The 23099-nt window shown below is 39.7% G+C and overlaps 1 protein-coding gene across 1 annotated transcript in view; it reads right to left on the bottom strand.

Annotated features, from left to right (window-relative positions):
* Positions 1 to 23099, bottom strand: part of LOC125158266 (uncharacterized) — a 106546-nt gene that overhangs the window by 55592 nt on the left and 27855 nt on the right. The window contains exon 2 of the mRNA XM_047845111.1: positions 17006 to 17893. Within this exon, the coding sequence (XP_047701067.1) occupies positions 17006 to 17594 (589 nt within the window). The 5' untranslated portion in view covers positions 17595 to 17893. The remainder of the gene's footprint in view (positions 1 to 17005; positions 17894 to 23099) is intronic.

The raw sequence follows: 23099 nt of genomic DNA, 5'->3' as shown, positions 1-23099 counted from the left end.
GCCCCCCCAGTTAGGACAGCAAAGCTCAAAGATGAAGTAACTTGCCTAAGATGAGGCAGTTAGTAAGTTGTAAAAATACAAGCTGAACCTGCATCTGCAGCTCATGTGCTTTCCTGTACAAGCCTCCTCCTTCCAACGGAAGTCAGGAGACCTGTACTCTAGTCCTTAGTCTGAGAGCTGCGGCCAACACAGAAGCTCACTGCAATGGCTGAAGTATTTGAGACACTTAATGGCTGAGTATTCTCCCCTTCCTCAACAGCTCTTCATGTGTTACTGGATGATTCTGTGACCTGGTTCACACAATCCAGAATCTGAAAGAAATCAGAAAGGCACTGTGGATTTCATGGATATCCAGCCTACCCTCCTCATTATTCTTCATTGAGGTTTTTGTGGGTTTATGTTCTACTTTTCTAATTAACTGAAGATTTGGGATACCATCAGGGTTCATAAGCCCTCTTCAGTGAGGTGGAATGAACAATGAAATCCTTCCCTGGGAATCTATGTTCTAGTTCCCTCCTAGGCCACTAACTGGTTTGGGTCCAAAGCCCTAGATCTCTGGATAAATAATGAATTTTATTTAGATGGCCCCTATGGCCTGAGTATAAAGGTATGGTTCATCCAAGCACTAAGAGTACATATTTGTTGAGGCCCTTCCAAGCACAAGGTCTCAAATCAAACCAAAGGATCAAATACAGGGACCTGTTCACTAAAAATTGAATCTAGAATTCCTACACAAAGACTTGAAGGTCTTGTTGACAGAATGCACTTTTTCTCTCCTACACTTCCCTCTCTGTATTTCAGGTTAGTAACTCCACAGCACTGCAACCAGCGTCTTCTTGTTTATTAGCAATGGCACCCTTGGCGGGTCCCTGTGGAGTAACTGTGGAGAAATTAAATGTTTTCATGCTGGGTGCAATCCTTCAAAGAAAGTTCTTGCCTGAGACAAATTTTCTCCATAGGTTGTAGTTAGTAATTTGCTTCCTGTTAATAATTCCACACACATTGATCTCACAGCAGCTGGTGATTATTTGGCACAAAACCTTCTGGATTTATTTTAAATTTAGAAAAAAAAAATTGCTCCAGTACCTGCTTCCTGCTTGGGCATAGCCTTGGGAGACCAGAATATTCTGAATAGCTTGATGAGAATGACCAGTGTTCTCAACAACAACAAAGCCTCAAACTTTTCATCCAGCTGCCCACAGGAACAAGGTTTTTTTGTGTGTTTTTTTTTCCCATTCAACTGAATTTCTTCAAACAGTTTCAATTATCAGGCCTTTTATAGCTTCATCCCAATTCACTCAGGCATAAACTACTAAATCAAGGCATTTTCTTTTCATGACCAGCTTCTCTTTTAATCCTTCATACCATCCCCCACCCCCAAAAAGAGTGATTGTTTGTCACTAAGTGCCTCATACATGTATTGGAAGCACATTGAATGCTAGGACAGAAGCCCCACGAAGGCATTTTTTGTAGTGTTCACTGTAGCATCCTCAGCAACAGGAACAATGCTGGGTACATAGTAGGCACTCAAACATTATTTGTGATGATTTATCCCGAACACCAACCACATTTTCTACTGCATAAATATTATCTCTTGTCAAATATGAAAAGTGGGTTAAGATTGCTCTGGATATGATATAATGGCCACTTTTGTAAATATAATTTTACTATCCATGCACTATGTCAGAGACGATCACATACAAATGCGGTCAGGTCTCCTGTCGGGTTGTCTTGCCTTTAGGAACCTTCCATAATTCACCCCATTGACCACATTATCATTTTCTTTTTTGCTCTAAAACCATCAATACTCTTGCTGTCTTCAAGGTCAACTAAAATCCTAACAAGAACTTAAGCTTTTCTGGAATTATCCTCAGTCGGAAAATTTATGCCCCAAATGCAACATGTTCACTCTTTTGTCCTTTTAGAGAATCGTTTTCCACTTTTACTTCATTGATCAAATTATTTTCTATTCTTCCAGAGATATCACAGTTGGAACATTCTCCATGAAGACTACCCTAACCAATGCAGCAAAATCAAGCACTCTTTCCTCAGAAAGTCTACAAAAGTCATCTGCATCACTCATTTTCGTCAAAGACATCATGAGTTGGAGGGAAAATGCATAACATTTGGAGTGGAAAGGCTAAAATTAAATTCCTAATTATGACTATTGAACAATAATTGTGGTCCTTGAACAAGCCTCTCAACCCATTTGCATGTCAGTTTCCTCATTTGTGAAGTGTTGACAATATTATCTGATCCATATGCCTTGTGAGAAGCAAATGAGGTAACGATTGTGACTCGTAAAGTACCACACAAATGCTAGTTTTTCATCACCTCCCATCTACCATCCACACGTAGACATCTCAGCTTGTCAACTACAGTCCAGCCTCAAATACAGGAACTAGGCCATTTTGTCCTCCATAGCACTGAATCCTGCTAAGATTTCTTGACTTCAAAATGAATGAAATAAACATTGAAAAAAGAACCTACCGTGTGTGCCCTGGCCCCCGTCCTCAATGGGTGGGGTTCTCACACTGTGGAAGGGAAGACAGATGAGGAAACTGACAAGAACCCTAGGGTGGGTCTATGTGTTGATGTTGAATGTGCACCAAGGGGGAGGACTGAGTGCTTCTCAGAGAAGATAATCTTCCAAGTCCATTTTAAATGAAGATGACCATCTTCAACCAGAGAAAATAAAGAAGGGCATATTAGGACCAGAGCTAGAAATGACCATGCACAAAGGCCAGTTGGCACACACAGGGTTTTATATTAAGGGCAGGGTTTTATGTTAAGGCATGGCATGCCTCAGTGTGGCGAGAAAGGATCAAGAACCAAGAGGTGGGAAAGTCCAGTCAGGAAGATCAAGTAACAAGGAGACTTGCATGGCAAACTAGGAAGCTTTCACAGTACCTTCTTCTAACCTTCTTTGGTCCGTGAACACAGGCTGAACTGCAGGTGTCTGTCCTCCCCACTCCACCCATGCCTCACTCTTCCACACCTGCACTCACCATCATCTTCCGGTCTCTGAGCTTGACTCTGACTCCATCTAGTCTTTGTAATCTCTGAAAATTTCAGATCCATTATTTCTTATTTGACCTTCAACATTCTTACCGGATTCAACTTTATCTCAACTCACAATAACAGGAAAGAAGCACACCGTCTCTGACTCTCCTGTCACCCTTAAACTGTACCCTTTATCAGGTAAAGAAACTCATTAGTGCTGAAGACACTGAAGTCCAATGTTTAAAGATTATGCTGTTGCATTTAGTAAAAGCACTTACAAGCACCTGTAGAAAATCTGATTTGAACTAGAAAAATTTCAACATAAGCTCAGGAAGCCTAACCTGCCTGTGTGGGCATGTATCACTTATGTGGTAGGACACCCTGGGAAAACCACAGGCGTCGTATACGTAATGTATGGAGAGGACATCAAGCTTCTGAATGCCATCATCAAAATGAAATGGAGAATTACACTTCGATTTCATAGATGCAAGCTTTGACTGCGTATTTCAGCTTTCTACAGTTTCCCCAACTGATGTCAAAATGCCACTTGGAAAGTAACTTCCACTAAGCTGAGCACATTCAATGTGGTCTTTACTAGACAATATGCAATGTATCACAGGGAATCAGTCAAGCAGCCTCACAGAAGTCACAGCTGAATGGCTGCATTCAGTGGTCATTTACCCTGCATTCCATCACAAACTGGATTCTTGCTCGGTGAGACCCAGTTGTGCCAGGGTGGAGAGTACAACTCCGGAGCCACGCTGGAGAGCCTATCTCTGAAATTATAAACACCAGCTGTGTTATGTGCTGTGAAATCTTCACACACAGTGTGCTGGGTTTTGGGGGAATCTAGAGAACATTGAAATGAAGTCAAATTATCAGTAGGCTTTATTCTGGACCTTCTCTAGCCAAAGGCCGGCAGCAGGCTACATTCTGTCCAACGTTAAGTCCCATTGTTTAGTCATTAACCCATTTATTCATTCAAAGAACATTTCCTATAGATCTGCTCTGTCATATGTGATCATGAAACATGACAGTAAGTGAAGTGAGACACATTTCTACTCACATTCTTGATCTGCTTTCTAAATACTCACATGAGATAAACGAATATTCTACTTCCTTTCTGGTAGACACCCTCTGAGGTAATGTCTACTGTAATGAATATTCTTCCCTTGAATGTGGACAGGACCAGTGACTTGCTTCTAACCAACAATATGGCAAAGGCTGCTACTCTGTTGATTAGGTTATGCTATATGACAAAGGCAGAGGACTTCAGTCCATGATAAGTTTACATTTAAAAGATTATGACTTAGTGGACTGGAGAGAGAGTTTCTCCTGCTGGCCTTGTAGAAGCAAACAGACTGTCGAGAAGTGATCAAGGGGAGGGCCAAGTGTCAGGGAACTGCAATGGTCTCTCGGACCTGGGTCAGCCAGGGAGCAGCCGTGGGCATCAGTGCTACAAACATGAGCAAATGAACTCTGCCAACAACCTAAATGGGCATTGAGATGGATTCTTCCCTAATTAACGTCCAGATGAGAACACAGATGAGAACCCCACCTGAAACCTTGGTCACAGCCTGGTGAGAGCCTGATCAGAAGACCCCACTAAGCCATGCCTGAAGGCTCACCCACAGAAGATCTGAGATACTATATTGGTACTAATTAGGTATACAGTAATAGAAAACTAATGCCTCCTTGATCCTAAGATTCCATCTTATAAAGCATAAAAGCAATGCATTAATAACCTTCGTGGGAAACTAGGGATACTGCATCAGTTGTACATTGAAAAAGAGGGACTTAACAATGTACAATGCTTATAGCAGCACTATCAACAATAGACAAATTATGGAAAGAGCCCAAATGCCAATCGACTGTTGAATGGATAAAGAATATGTACACACACACACACACACACACACACACACACACCCCCAAGAGATACAGGAGTATTGATGCATAGGGGCACTTGTACCCCAATGTTTATAGCAGCACTCTCAACAATAGCCAAATTATGGAAAGAGCCTAAATGTCCATCAACTGATGAATGGATAAAGAAATTGTGGTTTATATACACAATGGAGTACTACATGGCAATGAGAAAGAACGAAATATGGCCTTTGTAGCAACATGGATGGAACTGGAGAGTGTGATGCTAAGTGAAATAAGCCATACAGAGAAAGACAGATACCATGTTTTCACTCTTATGTGGATCCTAAGAAACTTAACAGAAACCCATGGAGGAGGGGAAGGAAAAAAAAAAAAAAGAGGTTAGAGTGGGAGAGAGCCAAAGCATAAGAGACTCTTAAAAACCGAGAACAAACTGAGGGTTTCTGGGGGGTGGGAGGGAGGGGAGAGTGGGTGATGGGTATTGAGGAGGGCACTTTTTGGGATGAGCACTGGGTGTTGTATGGAAACCAATTTGACAATAAATTTCATATATTGAAAAAAAAAAGAATACACACACACACACACACACACACGCACACACGCACACAATGGAATACACTCAGTGATGAAAAAGAATGAAATCTTGCCATCTGCAACAACATGGACAAACTGAGAGTTGCTGGCAGGGAGGTGAGGGGGGCGGTTTAATTGGGTGATGAACATTATGGAGGGCACTTTTTGGGATGATCACTGGGTGTTATATGTAAGTGATGAATCACTGGGTTCTACTCCCGAAGCCAAGACTATGTTGTATGTTAACAAACTTGAATTTAAATTTTAAAAAAAAGTATACTGTTATATATTAATGTATCAGGTGCTTTGCCAGACACACAGGAGGAGTAATAAAAAATAAAATCTGCAAGTTCTGATGTCAATGGACTCACAGCACAGAGGAGAGACAGAGGTGGACACCAGTACCACACAGAGACTTCCACTGCCAGCCAAGAGGGAGTAAGCCACACGGCCTTGCTCTCCCACTGATTACCACTGAAAACTCTGCACAGAATACAGGAAGCTTCTTGAGGTCTCTGAAAAGTAAGCACTACCAGGTAGATTCAGAACTGAAGTGAAAACTTGAATAACAGCTCTTAGCCAGAGTGAGTTTTGTACATGTTTTTCCCCCTTCGTCTCCCCAAGGGTGAATTTCGCCCCTGGTTTCCCCAAGGGTGAACCGAGCAGCAGGACTCTGTAGCAGTTGCAGACTGCAAAAACAATAGAGAAAAAAATCAATAAAATCAAAAGCTCATTCTTTGAAAAGTCCAATAAAATTGATAAAGTGCTGCCCGGCTGCCCATGAGAAAAGAGAAGACACAAATTGTGTAATTCAAGAACGGAAAAGGAAATGGGACTAGAGACACTTAAGCCTCTGAAAGGGTAATAACAGAATTCCGTGAGCAATTCTGCGCCCGTGAATCAACAACTTTGATAGAATGGAACAATTCTTTGAAAGTCACAAATTGCCAAACTTCACTGAGGAAATAGGTAAATATGATTCTTCCTACACCAAATAAATAATCTGAATCTGTAGTTAAAAACCTTTCAACAAAAAAGGTCCAGATGGTTTCACAAGAAAATTCTATCAAACATTTAACAGAGAAAATTCTATCAGTTCTATACATTCTTTCCTAAAAGACAGAGGAGGAAATTCTTCCCAACTTACTTCACGAGATTATCATTGCTTAGTATCAAATCCAAAGAAATTACAACAACATGACTAATATCTCTCATGAAACCAGACACAAAATGCATGAAATAAAAATCAGCAAATTGAAGCCAGCAATACATAAAAAGGATAATACATCATGACCAAGGTGGGTTGATCTGAAATAGGTTGACCGAACACTCAAAACATCAATCTAATTCACCATATTAACATACTAAAGAAGTATCACATGATCATTTCAACTGATGCATCATAAAAAGTCTTTGACAATATTCAACATTGGGGCACCTGGGTGGCTCAGTCGGTTAAGTGTCTGAATCTTGATTTCAGCTCAGGTAATGATCTCACGATCGTGAGATTGAACTCTGAGTCAGGCTCTGCACTGAGTATGGAGCCTGCTTAAGGTTCTCTCTCTCCCTCTCTCTCTCTGCCCCTCCCCCATTCATGTTCTCTCTCTCTCTCTCTCTCTCTCTCTCTCTCTCTTTTTCTCTCTCTCTCTTTAAAAAAAAAATCAACATCTATTCATGACACAAATTATCAGCAAACTAGGTAGAAAATGGAACTTCCTTAACCTGAAAAAGAGCTTCTGTAAGCTACTTACAGTTAATACTTAGTTGTGGAAAATTTTATACTTTGCTCCCTAAGATCAGGAACACGGCAAGATGACCACTCCAATCACACCCAGTTAACATCTTGCTGGATAATCTAGACAACAGGAGATCAAAAGGGGAAAGTCTGAAGCCTTAAAAGGAAGCTGTCTCTTCTAGAAGGCAGTAGGATCAAAAATACCACAAAATCTACAAAAATAGTCTCTGAATTAATGAATGAGTTTAAAACGGTTGCAGGAAAAAGATCAGAACACAAAAGTGAATTGTCCTTTTGTGAGATTAGACACCTGGAAATCAAAAAAAAAAATTAAATATGATTTTTAACAGCACTAAAATAAATGAACTAATCGTAACAATACATGCAGTGGTATCATAGGTTGAAAAGTACAAAAGAGTGATGAAAGAAATCAGAAAAGACCTCAAAAAAATAAAAATTAATAATGTAAAGAATCTACATGAAAAGTTTACAGAGGCTTTATTAATAATCACCAAACATGGAAATATTACAAGTGACTTTTAATGTGACTGGACAAATAAAATACGGCACATGGGCACCACTCAGAAATAGGGATGAACAAATTATTGACACATACAGTAATAATATTACATTTCAAATGCATTAGGTAAGTGAAGCAAACTAGACTCAAAACGATACGTACTGCATCACTCCACCTAAGTGACTTTCTAGAAAAGGCAAAATGATGGGGTTAGAGAACAGGTTGGTGGTTTTCAGGGTTGAAGTGTGGGGTGGGGGAGGGGGGTGGCATTAGACTGTTTAGGGTAATGGAACCCTTCTGTAACTTTATTCTCTTATGGTTACAAAGTTCTAAGCATTTGTCAAAACTCATGGAATTACACATCCAAAAGTTAATTTTATTATATGTAGATTTTTAAACTAAAAGAAAGAAAGAATTAAGCCATGAATCAAACAAATAAATATATAACTGTATCTGTTATACATGCTACAAAAGACAATATATAATTAGAATAATTAGCTTGGTCAGAGAGGATAGATGTAGACTGTTCAACGAAAGGGAGATTTGAAGGAACAGTGCCATTTCCTGGGAGAAGGGGGTGAGGAGTGAAGGATGTTCCAGACACAGGAGGAGCATCTGTGCAAAGGTCCTGTGGCAGGAAGAAGGGCATGTGTTGGTAACTGAAATAATGCCACTGCGGCTGGAGCACAGAACGTAGTAGTGAACAGTAGCGTAAACTGGCCTTCATTTGAGGACCAGTGCAAAGCCACTGAATGGTTCTCAGCAGGCATAGAACAGAAGCTCTTCTCTCTCACAGTGGACTCAGGGAAACAATCCATAATTAGGATCCTACTGCGATATTTCAGGGAAGAGATCATCAGATTCCCACCTGTAGTGGCACAGTGATTATTAACAGAGCCGAAAAGATTTCCGGAATATTCACAAGGCAAGCTGGTAAAAATTCTGTGAGTCAGCTACACCATGTGAATGAACAATGAACGTCAGAGGTCACTCCAAGTCAGGATCCATAAGACCCTTTTTATATTCTAGGCTTTGAAGACCAGGCATGAACTCTGCTCCTTGTCTTATTTTATTCTGCTTTTATTTTTTAAGTAGCCATGACAAACATGTTCAGAGCATTCCTGGCTCATAGGCCATGCAAAAGAGGCCATAGGCTGGATTTTCCTCTTGATGTAGGGGATTCTGGTTTTTCTAAGACAATAATAGATACCCTTGCTATGAAACAGTTGATAGGGTTTGAAGTAAACATATCATGAAATTCCATTTTTAGATGTTGAATTTGAGCTGCCTTTGAAATACCAGATAGAGACATCAAGTTGTCATTTGGATATATGAAATGATGCTCAGAGGACAAATCTGGGCATAACACAGGATTCGGCATGGTCTGTGCTGGGTGGTGATCAAGCGAGAGATACAGACGGAAGTTCTTGAGTAAACACAAAAGACTGGGAAGAAGAGAGAGATTGAGACTGAGTCTTGAGAAACTGTGGAATTCTGTGTCCGGACTGGAGATGATACACCTGTGTCAGGAACAGGGAGAGCAGGCAGAGATATCAAAGGGAGATTAGAACAGGCTATTACGAGAGCCAAGGAAATAGGATAACATCCTAATTTCTCCTTCAGAATTGCGCTGAAAATGAGGACTTAAGTCTACAAAACTTCTGTCCAAAAAGGCTTCCAGATCCATAATGGTCCTAGGTTGTTTCCTAGATGGTTACGATGATACAATGCATTTTTGTTGACCCATGTAGGGGACAGTGACCCCCTAATCTCTGTAACATCCATAATATAATTTTGATTATTAAGAATAACAGAGTCTTGCTTGTATTTATTATTTGGTTAAAATAATTTTATTTTGTCAAAGTCAAGCAACTTCTCTTCAAATTCAGCTGCAAGGGTTTGCTGGTTGAAATTACCCTCCCGTGTCATATCCCCATTCCAAGCACATCAGTCTCACCTAGGTTTTTTTTTTTTTCAACGTTTTTTATTTATTTTTGGGACAGAAAGAGACAGAGAATGAACAGGGGAGGGGCAGAGAGAGAGGGAGACACAGAATCGGAAACAGGCTCCAGGCTCTGAGCCATCAGCCCAGAGCCCGACGCGGGGCTCGAACTCACGGACCGCGAGATCGTGACCTGGCTGAAGTCAGATGCTTAACCAACTGCGCCACCCAGGCGCCCCTCCCCTAGCTTTTAAATTTGTGTGCTTTTGCAGTATATTTGCCAATATTTATGTTTCATACGGGATTGTCTCCTACTGCTAAATAATACGTAAGTGTGTAGTATCTTCCGTACAAATAACCTTCTTTCTTTCCAACAACGTACCATGATGTCATGTGTTTATGAGACAAGCAGAGATTCAAGTTTAAGTTAAAACTCAACCACCTCTTGTACCACCACAGCATATAATTTACTTTCGAGGACCCTCAAGTCCCGTTACTAGTCCCATGTTGACATAGATCTAGTTTGCCTGTATGAAGGCAGTTTCAAATACAGCAAAACCTTGGACTGCGAGTAACTTGTTCCGCAAGTGTTCCGCAAGACAAGCAAACATTTCTAATAAATTTTAACTTGATAAGCGAGCCATGTCTTGCAACACGAGTAGTACATGACGTGGAATGTCACATGATCACAACCGAGCCAATGGTTCTCTCTCTTTCTCTCTCTCTCTTGCGCGCACTCGCACTGAGGGACTGTGGGTGATCATCTCCCATGCTCGGTCTCAGGAAGCGGTATTTGGTGGAAATCAGTGATTTTTCAGAACACTGGGAGGTGCCCAAAACTGGAACTAGTGTATTTTTGTCACTTGAAAGCACCTATGGACAGTTCTTTGCTTTTCCAGACAAGAGTGAGCTTAGGAAGGCTTTGTTTCTTTCTAGGTCATCAGAGAGGTTTCTTGTTAAAGCTGCACTAAAAGAAAAAGATTCCCTTGAGCCAAAAGTTAGCAGTGATTCCGCTAGTGATGGTGAAATAACCCTCCTCTCTCGTCTCCTTCATACCAGCCACAAAGGTAAGTGAAGGTTAATTTGCTTATTTTTCTTTATATTTTGTATTGATTAATTTGTATTAGATTACAGTATTGTAACCATTTTTATATGAATATTTTTGGGTTGTGCAATGAATCATCTGAGTTTCCAGTATTTCTTATAGGGAAATTCGCTTTGATATACAAGTGCTTTGGATTACAAGCATGTTTCCGGAACAAATTATGCTCGCAAACCAAGGTTTTGCCGTATATGGCAAACTTTATATGGAAGGCAGCTGACAAGCTGGGCTTTTACCTCAGTGTAAGGCAGAACTCAATTTCAAATATCTTCGTGGAGTATTCACGTTAGAAAGGCAGAACTTCAAGGTCAATATTCCAATTTTACACAGCACATTGGAGAGAAGGAAAGCCACAGTGGAACACAGAGAATGAAAAAATAATGAAATTAAGAGAGCATGAGAAGCGTAATCCAGAATTAAATGGTCTAATTTGTGGGCAATTGCAGCCCAAAAAGAGGAGAAAAAGAAAAGAACAAAAATGTTGAAAAGATAATGTTTTCCAAACCTGGCGAAAGATATAAACTCACAGATTCAATAATCTCAACAAGCTCAAGTCAGAGAAAATACAGAGAAAACTTAGCTTATATTGCCAAATTGCTGAAAACCAAAGACAAAGATAAATTCTTAAAACCAGCTGGGAAAAAATATTTTACTATATTCAAGGAAGCAGAAGTAGACCTTTTCAATGGCAAACCTGGAAACCAAAATATAATAGAATTGCATCTTTAAAGTCCAGAGGGGGTGGGGGGAGTCCTCTAAATATATTACCTTAAAGCCAACAACAACAACAAAAAAGGTCTCCAAACAAAGGCAAAATAAGCATTGGAAAAAAAGTCATTTTCTTACAAACAGATGCAGCGAACTTGTGGTCAGTAGAACGATACTACAAAAATTGCTGAAGGAAATTCTTCCAGGTGAAGACAAATACTTCCAAATGCACAGATTTGGAAAGCAATGCAAGTGACAGAAGGAGAAGAAATATGAGGTTCAATCATCCCTTGTGCTTTTTACAATTTTGCCACATTCGTGTTTATTCCCAGAAATAATACTTAGTCATCCAACATTTTAAACTTTATATAAAATTTCATTTCATAGATTCTTTGGCAACTGGCCTTTTTATTTAAAATTTTGATCCTAAGATTTCATCAATGTTTTTAGTACAGTTACAACTCATTTCCATCACTGCCAAATATTCAATTTTGCCAATACCCCAAAATGTATTTATGTGTTCTCCTACAGGACGCTTGGGTTGTTTTCAGTGTTTTGCCAGTTTTTGTCTTGTTCATAAAGCGTCTCAATGGATCTCTTTTGTTCAGGCACACACGTAGGTGGACTACTACTGGGCCACAGGTTAGTTTCATCTCCAACTACTCTAGAAAGGTTGTTTCCCAAGATGGTTTAACCAACTTAGACCACCAGTAGCAGCATGCAAGTGATCCAATTATTCCACATTTTTGCCAGCACTTGACATTGCCAGTCTTTAAAATTATGCCAATCTTGTGAATCCAATGACTTTGTGAATTTAATTTCCATTTCCCTGAATAATGAAACCGAGCATTTTTTAAATACATTACTGGTCATTTGAATTTCTTTTGCTGTCAAGTGCCTATTCAAACTTTGTCTCTCTTTTTTTAACTAGGTTGTTCTTTTCATTTCATACGGGTTTGTAGCAATTGGACATACATTCTACATATTGACCCCTTCTGAATTTTATGTTTGGAAAATATCTTCTAGTTTTTAGCAATCATAATCTTTTTCTTTGGTGGATACTTAGTGGAAGAGAGTCCTTAATTTTAAAGCGTTTAATGTTTGCATCTTTTTGTTTTTCACTTTTTATGTCTGGTTAAAAATTATACCTTACTGTGATAAAGATATTATCCTCGATTATCTTTTAAAGTTGTACACTTATATCCTCTTTCCCTATGACTCTGCAAAGATACATCAGTACTGCTGTAAATTAGGTTTCTGTTATTAACTGCTGATTATGGATTCTTCTGTCTCTTTGGTTAATTGGCATATCGTTGAAGCAATGCCCTACTCTCCTGGTCTCCTAAATAGTGTAGCATTAGAAGTCTCAATAACTCATAAGGAAGCCACCCCTGATCCTCCTTGCCCTAGTATTGCCAAGTTGTTCTTTAGTGGCTTGGATTTTTTTTTTCCATTTACTCCCCCCATATAAGTTTCAGAATCTTTATGTGTTTTATAATTTTATACTTTCATGGTAGATTTAAGTACAGTTTACCCTTGAACAAAGCAGAGGTTAAGGGTGCTGACCCCCATGCAGTCAAAAACCTACATATAACTTGTGACTCCCCCCAAAACTTAGCTACTAATAGCCTAGTGTTAACGGGAAGCCGTAGCAATAATAGCAGTAGGTTAACATATATTTTGTACATTAATATGTATTATACACTGTATTCTTACAATAAAGTAAGCTAGAGAAAAGAAAATGTTATTAGGAAAATCATAAGAAGGAGAAAATACATGTCTAGCACTATACTGCATTTATCAAAAAACATGCAAACATCCACGCAGACGCAGACATGGACTTCCACGGTTCAGACCTGTATTGTTCCGGGATCAACTGTGGATTACACTTCTTTCTCATGTGCTGCCTTCTACCTTAAAGGCTAGTGCATCTGATATTAATATAGCTATCGCGGCTTTCTTTGGGTTAGTATTTGCCTCTACGTTTTACCTTTCTGTATTGCTTTGTTGTAGATGTGTTCCCTATAACTAGCACACATATCTGTATAGAAAAACAATGTTGGGGCCCCTGGGTGGCTCAGTTCATTAAGTGTCCGCCTCTTGATTTCGCCTCAGGTCATGATCTCACGGCTTCGTGGGTTGGAGCCCCGCATCAGGCTCTGCATAATGACCTTGCCACGCGGAGCCTGCCTGCCATTCTCCCCCTCTCCCTCTTTCTCTGCCCGCCCGTCCTCCACTCGCATTCTCTCTCTCTCTCTCAAAAACAAATAAATAAACTTAAAATAAAAGGAAAACAATGCTAACCAAGTCTGATCATCTTTGTCTTTTAACTGGATATTTATCTATAAATAAATTACTATTACAAACACATATACACATGTACTTATTTCCACCTCCTGACTGTGCGCTCTGTATTGATCCACATCGCCTTACTTTTAATTGATTTAAGTACTCATTTTGCATTTGTCCCCTCCATTACTTTGGAGTTTATGAACTCTTGTCATTCTTCAGTGGTTATCATAGACAATTTAAAATATATACTTAATCCCTCGGTACCAGAAATACAATAGATAGCTTTACCTTCCCCATTAGCAATATAGAGATCATAAAGCATTTATTTTTTCCATTGCCTGTCTCCTGACTTCTAAGTTACTGCTGTCATTTATTCTACCTTTTTCTTGTTTCTTTAATACCATGCACTTTATTATTACTCGAGTATTAAATTTATGATTGTTTCAATTCTTCTGCATATTTTTTACTGTCTTTGCTCCATTCTTCATGATTCTCAGACCTTCCGTTGGTGATAGTTTTCCTTCTTCCCAAAGGCCATCCTCCAGGGATATTATATTATAAATTATATTATACATTTTATAAATATGACATATAACTCTTATATTATAAATTATATAATATAGCATAGTCATATAATAGCATATAATTATATAACTTATAAATATTACCTATAATAAATGATTCCTAATTAATTACATGTAAAGCTTATAATAATTATAATTATAAATATATAATTTTACTTTGTCATCTCTTTTCCTTCAATAGATTGAAAGTCTTATTTTTGAGCTTCCATTGTGGATTTGAGGAGTCAGATATCAAAGTATCATCTTTGTAAATGTAATCTTGTTTTTCTTTTTGTTTTAAAAATCTTCCTTTGGACTTTTTGCTTTTTTTCCCAGTGTCATTGTGCTGTATCTATGTAATCTTTTTATTTAACCCACTGGGGATTTACTGGGAGTTCTGGATCTAAGGATTGATTTCTTTTAACAATTCTGGAAATATTTGATCCATTATCTTTTAATATTGCTTCGTTTATGGTTCTCACTCTTACTTCCTTCAGGAACTCCGATTTGGTACAAATTAACAGTGGTGATCTCTTCTGCATCTGTGTCAACTTCACTCTACCTGTGACACCATTTATCTCTCTGATAGATTTTAATTTCTATCATTTTGGTGTTTTCGCGTTTTTTAAGTTTACTTATTTATTCTGAGAGAGAGAGAAAGAGAGAGAGTGGTATGTGCACACGTGCAAGAAGGGGAGGGGGTAGAGAGAGGGAGAGAGACAGAATCCCAAGCAGGCTCTGTGCTGACAGACTCAGGGCTCGATCTCGTGAACCATGAATTCGTGACCTGAGCTGAAATCAAGAGTCAGATGCTTAACCGAGTGAGCCATCGCGAGTGCCCTGGTGTTTTCGTTTTTCAGTATTTCACTTATTTCTTTAATCAACCTTCTTCATTATTTTTAACTCTTTTTTTTAAAAATATAACCAAGTTTTCCTAGTATCTTCTAATACATATACTGTAGAGAGATGCCCCCCCACCCAAGATGTCCATGCCCCATCCCTGATATTTACAAATATGTTGCTTTAAATGGTAAAGGTGATTTTGCAGACATAACTGAGATCTTACTTTTACATAGGGAGAATAGTTTGGATTACCCAGAAGGATTTGATCTAATCACAGGAGGCCATAAATCATGGGAGGCCTTCTTCCCCTGGAAAAAGCAGGAAAAAAAAAATGCAGCAGAAGAGGAACTCAGTGATGCCAACTGTGATAAGGAGTCAGTGTAACTCTGCTGGCTCTCGGAGGTAGGTGTGCCCATAAAATGACCAAAAAGAGGCCTCATAGCATGAATGGTGGCCCTTACATAACAGTTGGGAAGGAAATGGATCCTAGTCTTATGATGGAGTAGAACCAGATTCTGCCAACAACACGAATGAGCTTGGAGTTTGGTCTCCCCAGAGACTTTTCATGAGGGCCTGACCAGCTGACACCTTAATTTTGGATTCCCGAGATCTGGAGCTGAGAATTCAACTGAGCCAACTCACGCTTCTAACCACAGAACTGTGAGATAATCAACTTGGGTTTCTTTAGACGCTAAATTGTGGTAATTTTTTATAGCAACACTAGAACAGTAGTAGATCATATTAAACATAATATCAAGGGGTGCCTGGGTGGCTCAGTCGGTTAAATGTCTGACTTTGGCTCAGGTCATGCTCTCACATTCGTGAGTTCAAGCCCCGTGAGGGCTCTGTGCTGACAGCTCGGAGCCTGGAGCCTGCTTCAGATTCTGTGTCTCCCTCTCTCTCTGCCCCTCCCCCACTTGTACTCTGTCTCTGTCTCTCAAAATGAATAAAAATGTCAAAAAATTTTAAATGTAATATCAAACCTTTACCATTTAATGTGTGGCCCACAAATCAGCAGCAATGACAACACCCTGGAGTTTACTAGAAATGCAAAGTGTCAAGACCATCTCAGACTTATTGAGTTGAGGCAGGAGGGAAGGGAGACTCGGGAGACAAGCTGACGGAAGTAAAGCCATCTTGGTCTCAGGATGACCTTTAACCTAAAAGTCAACAGGTCATAAAAAGAGTCCCAAGATCTGATTCATGGAAGACCACAGGACCCCCCACTCCCTCTGAGAGTAAAAGCCACAAAGGTTGGACATTATTAAAATTGCTTTCTGTGGCTAACTCCCAGCCCTCAGAGAATGGAAAAACTCACCGCCCAATGTAAATGATAAAACCCAAGTTAACGAGTAAGCCTCTTCCCTATATGGTTAGCAGATTTTTAAAAACCTACAAAATCCGGCGGGGGCTTGGGGGGAGAGGAACCAAGATGGTGGAACAGCATGGATGATTTCTGTGTGTCTCGCGTCCACGAAATACAGCCAGACCAACACTGAACCATCCTACGCACCTAGAACACTGATTGGAGGATGAACACAACAATCTGCACAACCTGAACCACAGAATTCAGCAGGTACGCGGCGCAGACGAGTGAACTTGGGGAGCGAGAAGCCGTGGGAAGGGAGGTGCTTTTGCGGGCGGAGAGAGGACGGAGACTGGGGGAGGGGGGGCGGGGAGAATACGGGAAAGCACCCCTCCCCCTCCCCCAAAGGAGCTGGAGAGAAAGTGGAAAACTGGAACCGGCCGCAGGGACTACAGGAGAAAGGAGAGGGTTTCAATCCCATTAAGACTCTAAAGGAGGGGAGTGCGAGGCTGCACCTCTGCAGCTCCCTACCTGGCGGTGCTCTGGTGGGAAGGGCGAGTCCCCAGGAGCAGAGTGGGGTCCGGGAGGTGCTCGGGCCGCACGGGGATAGGCGGTTCCTCTGCCGGAAGGACATTCGGTGGAGACTGTGGAAGCCTCCTGGTCCCGGCAGACCCCGGAAGGCGGCCACGTTCGCCGGTGCTGGAACAGGGTCGTGGAGGGTGAAGCCTGGGGCCAGACGTGTGTCGCCATTTTCCACCATCCCCGACACGCTGCTGCTAGCCTGTCTCGCCAACTTTTTCTGGGGCGGGCTGGCCTCGGGCCGCGGTCTCGGGGCACCGGCAGCAGCAGGGTCCAGCGGGCGTTCCTGGCTGCGGCCGACATTCGGCCGTTGCTCAGGGAGACCCTCCCGCGGAGGGGCGGAGCGGGTCAGGGCCGCAGTCCTTCGGGAGTAAGGGGCCGGGGAAAACAGCCGCGTCTGAGGCAAAACTCGGGAGCGAGGTACGGCCTGGGGCCTGGTCACGGAGAGTGGAAAAGTGGGGAGCGGAGGAGAGCTGACAACGGAGGACGGGTGCGCCATTGCTGATCCGGGAGAACAGACCGGGTAGCTGCGTGACGCCATTTTGACCGCTCCCGCGCAGGCGCAGACACACCTTCGAGCACGGTAACACTCCACCCCAGGAGGCTAGCAGCGCCATCTAGTGGAGAGCGGAGCCATTGCACTGGGCTCCTGCCAACTGGGCCAACCTCGCTCTTCAAGAACACAAGTCTGACCGCCGGCTTAGTTTATGGACTATAAGGCGCTACATAGACTGACTTCTAGAGAACACGAAGTAATTTCAGTCCTTCTTCAATCTGTTAGCGGCTCCATCTTTTCAGTTTTCTTTCTTTATTTTTCTCTTTTACACTTCTTTCCTTTTTCTTGAATACAGAAAGAGAAAAAATTCATTTTTATTTTCAATTTTTATTAGAAATATTTTTCTTTAATTTTTATTACTATATTTTTTACTTTTGTGTAAATTTTTTCAAATTCTATTTTATTTCCATCATTTTATTTTAGTCTACTTCAGTGTATTCACCTTTTCAAATTTTCAAACAATTTCCTTTTTTTCTTTCTTTTTCTTTCTTTCACTTTTTCTTTTCTTTTTCTTGAATGCAGAGAGAGAAAAACTTTATTTTTACTTTCAATATCTATTAAATATATTTTTATTTAATTTTTTACTGTATTTTTTGGTTTTATGTAAATTTTATCAAATTTTATTTTACTTCCATCATTTTATTTTAGTCTACTACAGTGTATTCACTTTTTAAAATTTTCAAATGATTTCCTTTCTTTTCTTTTTTATCTTTTTTCTCTTTTTCATTTCCTTTCTTCTTGAATACAGAAAAAGAAAAAATTCATACATATTTTTAATATTTATTAAAAATATTTTTCTTTAATTTTTTCCACTATATTCTTTACTTTTGTGTATATTTTTTCAAATTCTATTTTACTCCCATCATCTCATTTTAGTCTACCTCAGTGTATTCATTTTTTCAAATTCTCAAAGGATTTCCTTTTTTTTCTCCCCCCCTTTTTTTTTCTCTAATCTGTCAAACCACTTTCAACACCCAGACCAAAACACACCTAGGATCTAGTATCATTTATTCGATTTGTGTGTGTGTGTGTGTGTGTGTGTGTTTAATTTTAACATTTTTTTAATTTTAATTTTTTTTAATTTCAATTTTTCTACCTCATTAATTCCTGTTTTCCCTTCAAAATGAAAAAACAAAGGAATTCACCCTAAAAGAAAGAGCATGAAGAAACGACAGCCAGGGATTTAACCAACACAGATACAAGCAAGATGTCTGAACCAGAATTTAGAATCATGATAATAAGAATACTAGCTGGAGTTGAAAATAGATAGAATCCCTTTCTGCAGAGATAAAAGAAGTAAATATCCAGAATGAAATTAAAAATGCTATAACTGATCTGCAATCATGGATGGATGCCATGGCGGCAAGGATGGATGAGGCAGAACAGAGAATCAGCGATATAGAGGACAAACTTACAGAGAATAACGAAGCAGAAAAAAAGAGGGAGATTAACACAAAAGAGCACGATGTAAGAATTATACAAATCAGTGACTCATTAAAAGGAACAACATCAGAGTCATAGGGGTCCCAGAAGAGGAAGAGAGAGAAATAGAGGTAGAAGGGTTATGTGAGCAAATCATAGCACAAAACTTTCCTAACCTGGGGAAAGACACAGACATTAAAATCCAGAAAGCACAGAGGACCCCCATTAGATTCAGCAAAAACCAACCATCAACAAGGCATATCATAGTCAAATTCACAAAATACTCAGGCAAGAAGAGAATTATGAAAGCAGCAAGGCAAAAAAAGTCCCTAACCTACAAGGGAAGACAGATCAGGTTTGCAGCAGACCTATCCACAGAAACTTGGCAGGCCAGAAAGGAGTGGCAGGGTATATTCAGTGTACTGAATCAGAAAAATATGCAGCCAAGAATTCTTTATCCAGCAAGGCTGTCATTCAAAATGGAAGGAGAGATAAAAAGTTTCCCAGGCAAACAAAAATCAAAGGAGTTTGTCACCACTAACCCAGCCCTGCAAGAAATTTTAAGGGGGACTCTCTGAGGGGAGAAAAGATGAATATGTATGTGTGTGTGTGTATACATATCAAAAGCAACAAAGATTAGAAACGACCAGAGAACATCACCAGAAACTCCAACTCTACAAACATCATGATGGCAATAAATTCATATCTTTTAGTACTCACTCTAAACGTCAATGGACTCGATGCTCCAATCAAAAGACATAGGGTAACAATGGATAAGAAAATAAGATCCATCTATATGCTGTTTACAAGAGACCCACTTGAGACCTAAAGACACCTTCAGATTGAAAAAAAAGGGGATGGAGAACCATCTATCATGCTAATGGTCAACAAAAGAAAGCTGGAGTAGCCATACTTGTATCAGACAAACTAGACTTTAAAATAAAGACTGTATCAAGAGATGCATAAGGGCATTATATCATAGTTAAGGGGTTTATCCACCAAGAAGACCTAACAATTGTAAACATTTATGTGCCAAATGTGGGAGTACACAAATATATAAATCAGTCACAAACATAAATAAACTCATCGATAGTAATACCATAATAGTAGGAGACTTCAACACCCCACTCATAACAATGGACAGATCATCTAATCAAAAAATCAACAAGGAAACAATGGCTTTGAATGACACACTGGACCAAATGGACTTAACAGATGTATTCAGAACACTTCATCCAAAAGCTGCAGAATATACATTCTTCTCCAGTGCACATGGAACATTCTCCAGAATAGACCATATACTGGGACACAAACCATCCATAAGTAAGTACAAAAAGATCAAGATCATACCGTGCATATTTTCAGACCACAACACTATGAAACTCGAAATCAACCGCAAGAAAAAAATTGGAAAGGTAACAAATACTTGGAGACTAAAGAACATCCTACTAAAGAATTAATGGGCTAACCAAGCAGTTAAAGAGGAAATTAAAAAGTATATGGAAGTCAATGAAAATGATGACACCATAACCCAAAACCTCTGGGATGCAGCAAAGGCGGTCATAAGAGGAAAGTATACAGCAATCCAGTCCTTCCTAAAGAAGGGAGAAAGATCTCAGATACACAACCTAACCTTATGCCTTAAGGAGCTGGAAAAAGAATAGCAAATAAAACCCAAAAACAGCAGAAGACAGGAAATAATAAACATTAGAGCAGAAATTAATGCTATCGAAACCAACACAACAAAACAAAACAAAACAAAACAAAACAAAACAAAACAAAAAACAGTAGAACAGATGAATGAAACCAGAAGCTGGTTCTTTGAAAGAATTTACAAAATTGATAAACCCCTAGCCAGTTTGATCAAAAAGAAAAAGGAAAGGACCCAAATAAATAAAATCAAGAATGAAAGAGGAGAGACCACAACCAACACAGCAGAGATAAAAACAATAATAAGAGAATATTATGAGCAATTATATGCCAATAAAATGGGCCATCTGGAAGAAATGGACAAATTCCTAGAAACATACACACTACCAAACCTGAAACAGGAAGAAGTAGAAAATTTGAACAGACCCATAACCAGTAAGGAAATCGAATTAGTAGTCTAAAATCTGCCAAAAAAACAAGTCCAGGGCCAGATGGCTTTCCAGGGGAATTCTACCAAACATTTAAGGAAGAGTTAACACCTATTCTCTTGAAGCTGTTCCAAAAAATAGAAATGGAAGGAAAATTTCCAAACTCTTTCTATGAAGCCAGCATTACCTTGATTCCAAAACCAGACAGAGACCCCACTAAAAAGGAGAACTATAGACCAATTTCCCTGATGAACATGGATGCAAAAATCCTCAACAAGATATTAGCCAACCAGCTCCAACAATACATTAAAAAAATTATTCACCATGACCAAGTGGGATTTATACGTGGGATACAGGGCTAGTTCAATATCTGCAAAACAATTAACGTGATTCATCACATCAATAAAAGAAAGGACAAGAACCATATGATCCTCTCAATAGATGCAGAGAAAGCATTTGGCAAAATACAGCATCCTTTCTTGATAAAAACCCTCAAGAAAGTAGGGATAGAATGAGCATACCTCGAGACCAGAAAAGCCATATATGAAAGACCCACTGTTAATATCCTCAATGGGGAAAAACTGAGAGCTTTCCCCCTAAGGTCAGGAACAAGACAGGGATGTCCACTCTCGCCACTGTTATTCAACATAGTATTGGAAGTCTTAGCCTCTGCAATCAGACAACACAAAGAAATAAATGGCATCCAAATCTGTCAGGAGGAGGTCAAACTTTCACTCCTCTCAGATGACATGATACTCTATATGGAAAACCCAAAAGATTCCACGAAAAACGGCTAGAATTGATTCATGAATTCAGCAAAGTTGCAGGATATAAAATCAACGCACAGAAATCAGTTGCATTCCTATACACCAACAATGAAGCAACAGAAAGAGAAATCAAGGAATTGATCCCATTTACAGCTGCACAAAAAAACCGTAAAAATACCTAGGAATAAATCTAACCAAAGAGGTGAAAAATCTATACACTGAAAGCTATAGAAAACTTTTGAAAGAAATTGAAGAAGACAAAGAAAAAAATGGAAAAAGATTCCATGCTCCTGGATAGGAAGAACAAATATTGTTAAAATGTCAATACTACCCAAAGCAATCTACATATTCAAAACGATCCCTATCAAAATAACACCAGCATTCTTCACAGAGCTAGAACAAATAATCCTAAAATTTGTATGGAACCAGAAAATGCCCCGAATAGCCAAAGAAATCTTGAAAAAGAAAACCAAAGCAGGAGGCATCACAATCCCAGACTTCAAGCTATACTACAAAGCTGTCATCATCAAGACAGTATGGTACTGGCACAAGAACAGACACTCAGATCAATGGAACAGAATAGAGAACCCAGAAATGGACCCACAAACGTAAGGCCAACTAATCTTTCACAGAGCAGGAAAGAATATCCAATGGCATAAAGACAGTCTCTTGAGCAAGCAGTGCTGGGAAACTGGACAGCGACATGCAGAAGAATGAACCTGGACCACTTTCTTACACCATACACAAAAATAAACTCAAAATGGATGAAAGACCTCAATGTAAGACAGGAAGCCATCAAAGTCCTCGAGGAGAAAGCAGGCAAAAACCTCTTTGACCTTGGCCACAGCAACTTCTTACTCAACACGTCTCCGGAGGCAAGGGAAACAAAAGCAAAAATGAACTACTGGGACCACATCAAAATAAAAATCTTCTGCACAGCGAAGGAAACAATCAGCAAAACTAAAAGACAACCGACAGAATGGGAGCAGATATTTGCAAATGACATAGCAGATGAAGGGTTAGTATCCAAAATCTATAAAGGACTTATCAAACTCAACACCCAAAAAACCAAATAATCCAGTGAAGAAATGCACAAAAGACACGAATAGACACTTCTCCAAAGAAGACATCCAGATGGCCAACCGACACATGAAAAAATGCTCACCATTACTCATCATCAGGGAAATACAAATCAAAACCACAATGAGATACCACCTGACACC

This window comes from Prionailurus viverrinus, unplaced genomic scaffold, assembly GCF_022837055.1.
Source record: "Prionailurus viverrinus isolate Anna unplaced genomic scaffold, UM_Priviv_1.0 scaffold_33, whole genome shotgun sequence".
Taxonomy (NCBI): Eukaryota; Metazoa; Chordata; class Mammalia; order Carnivora; family Felidae; genus Prionailurus; species Prionailurus viverrinus.
Note: the sequence above shows the minus strand (reverse complement) of the source record. Positions and strands in the feature narration are given on the sequence as shown.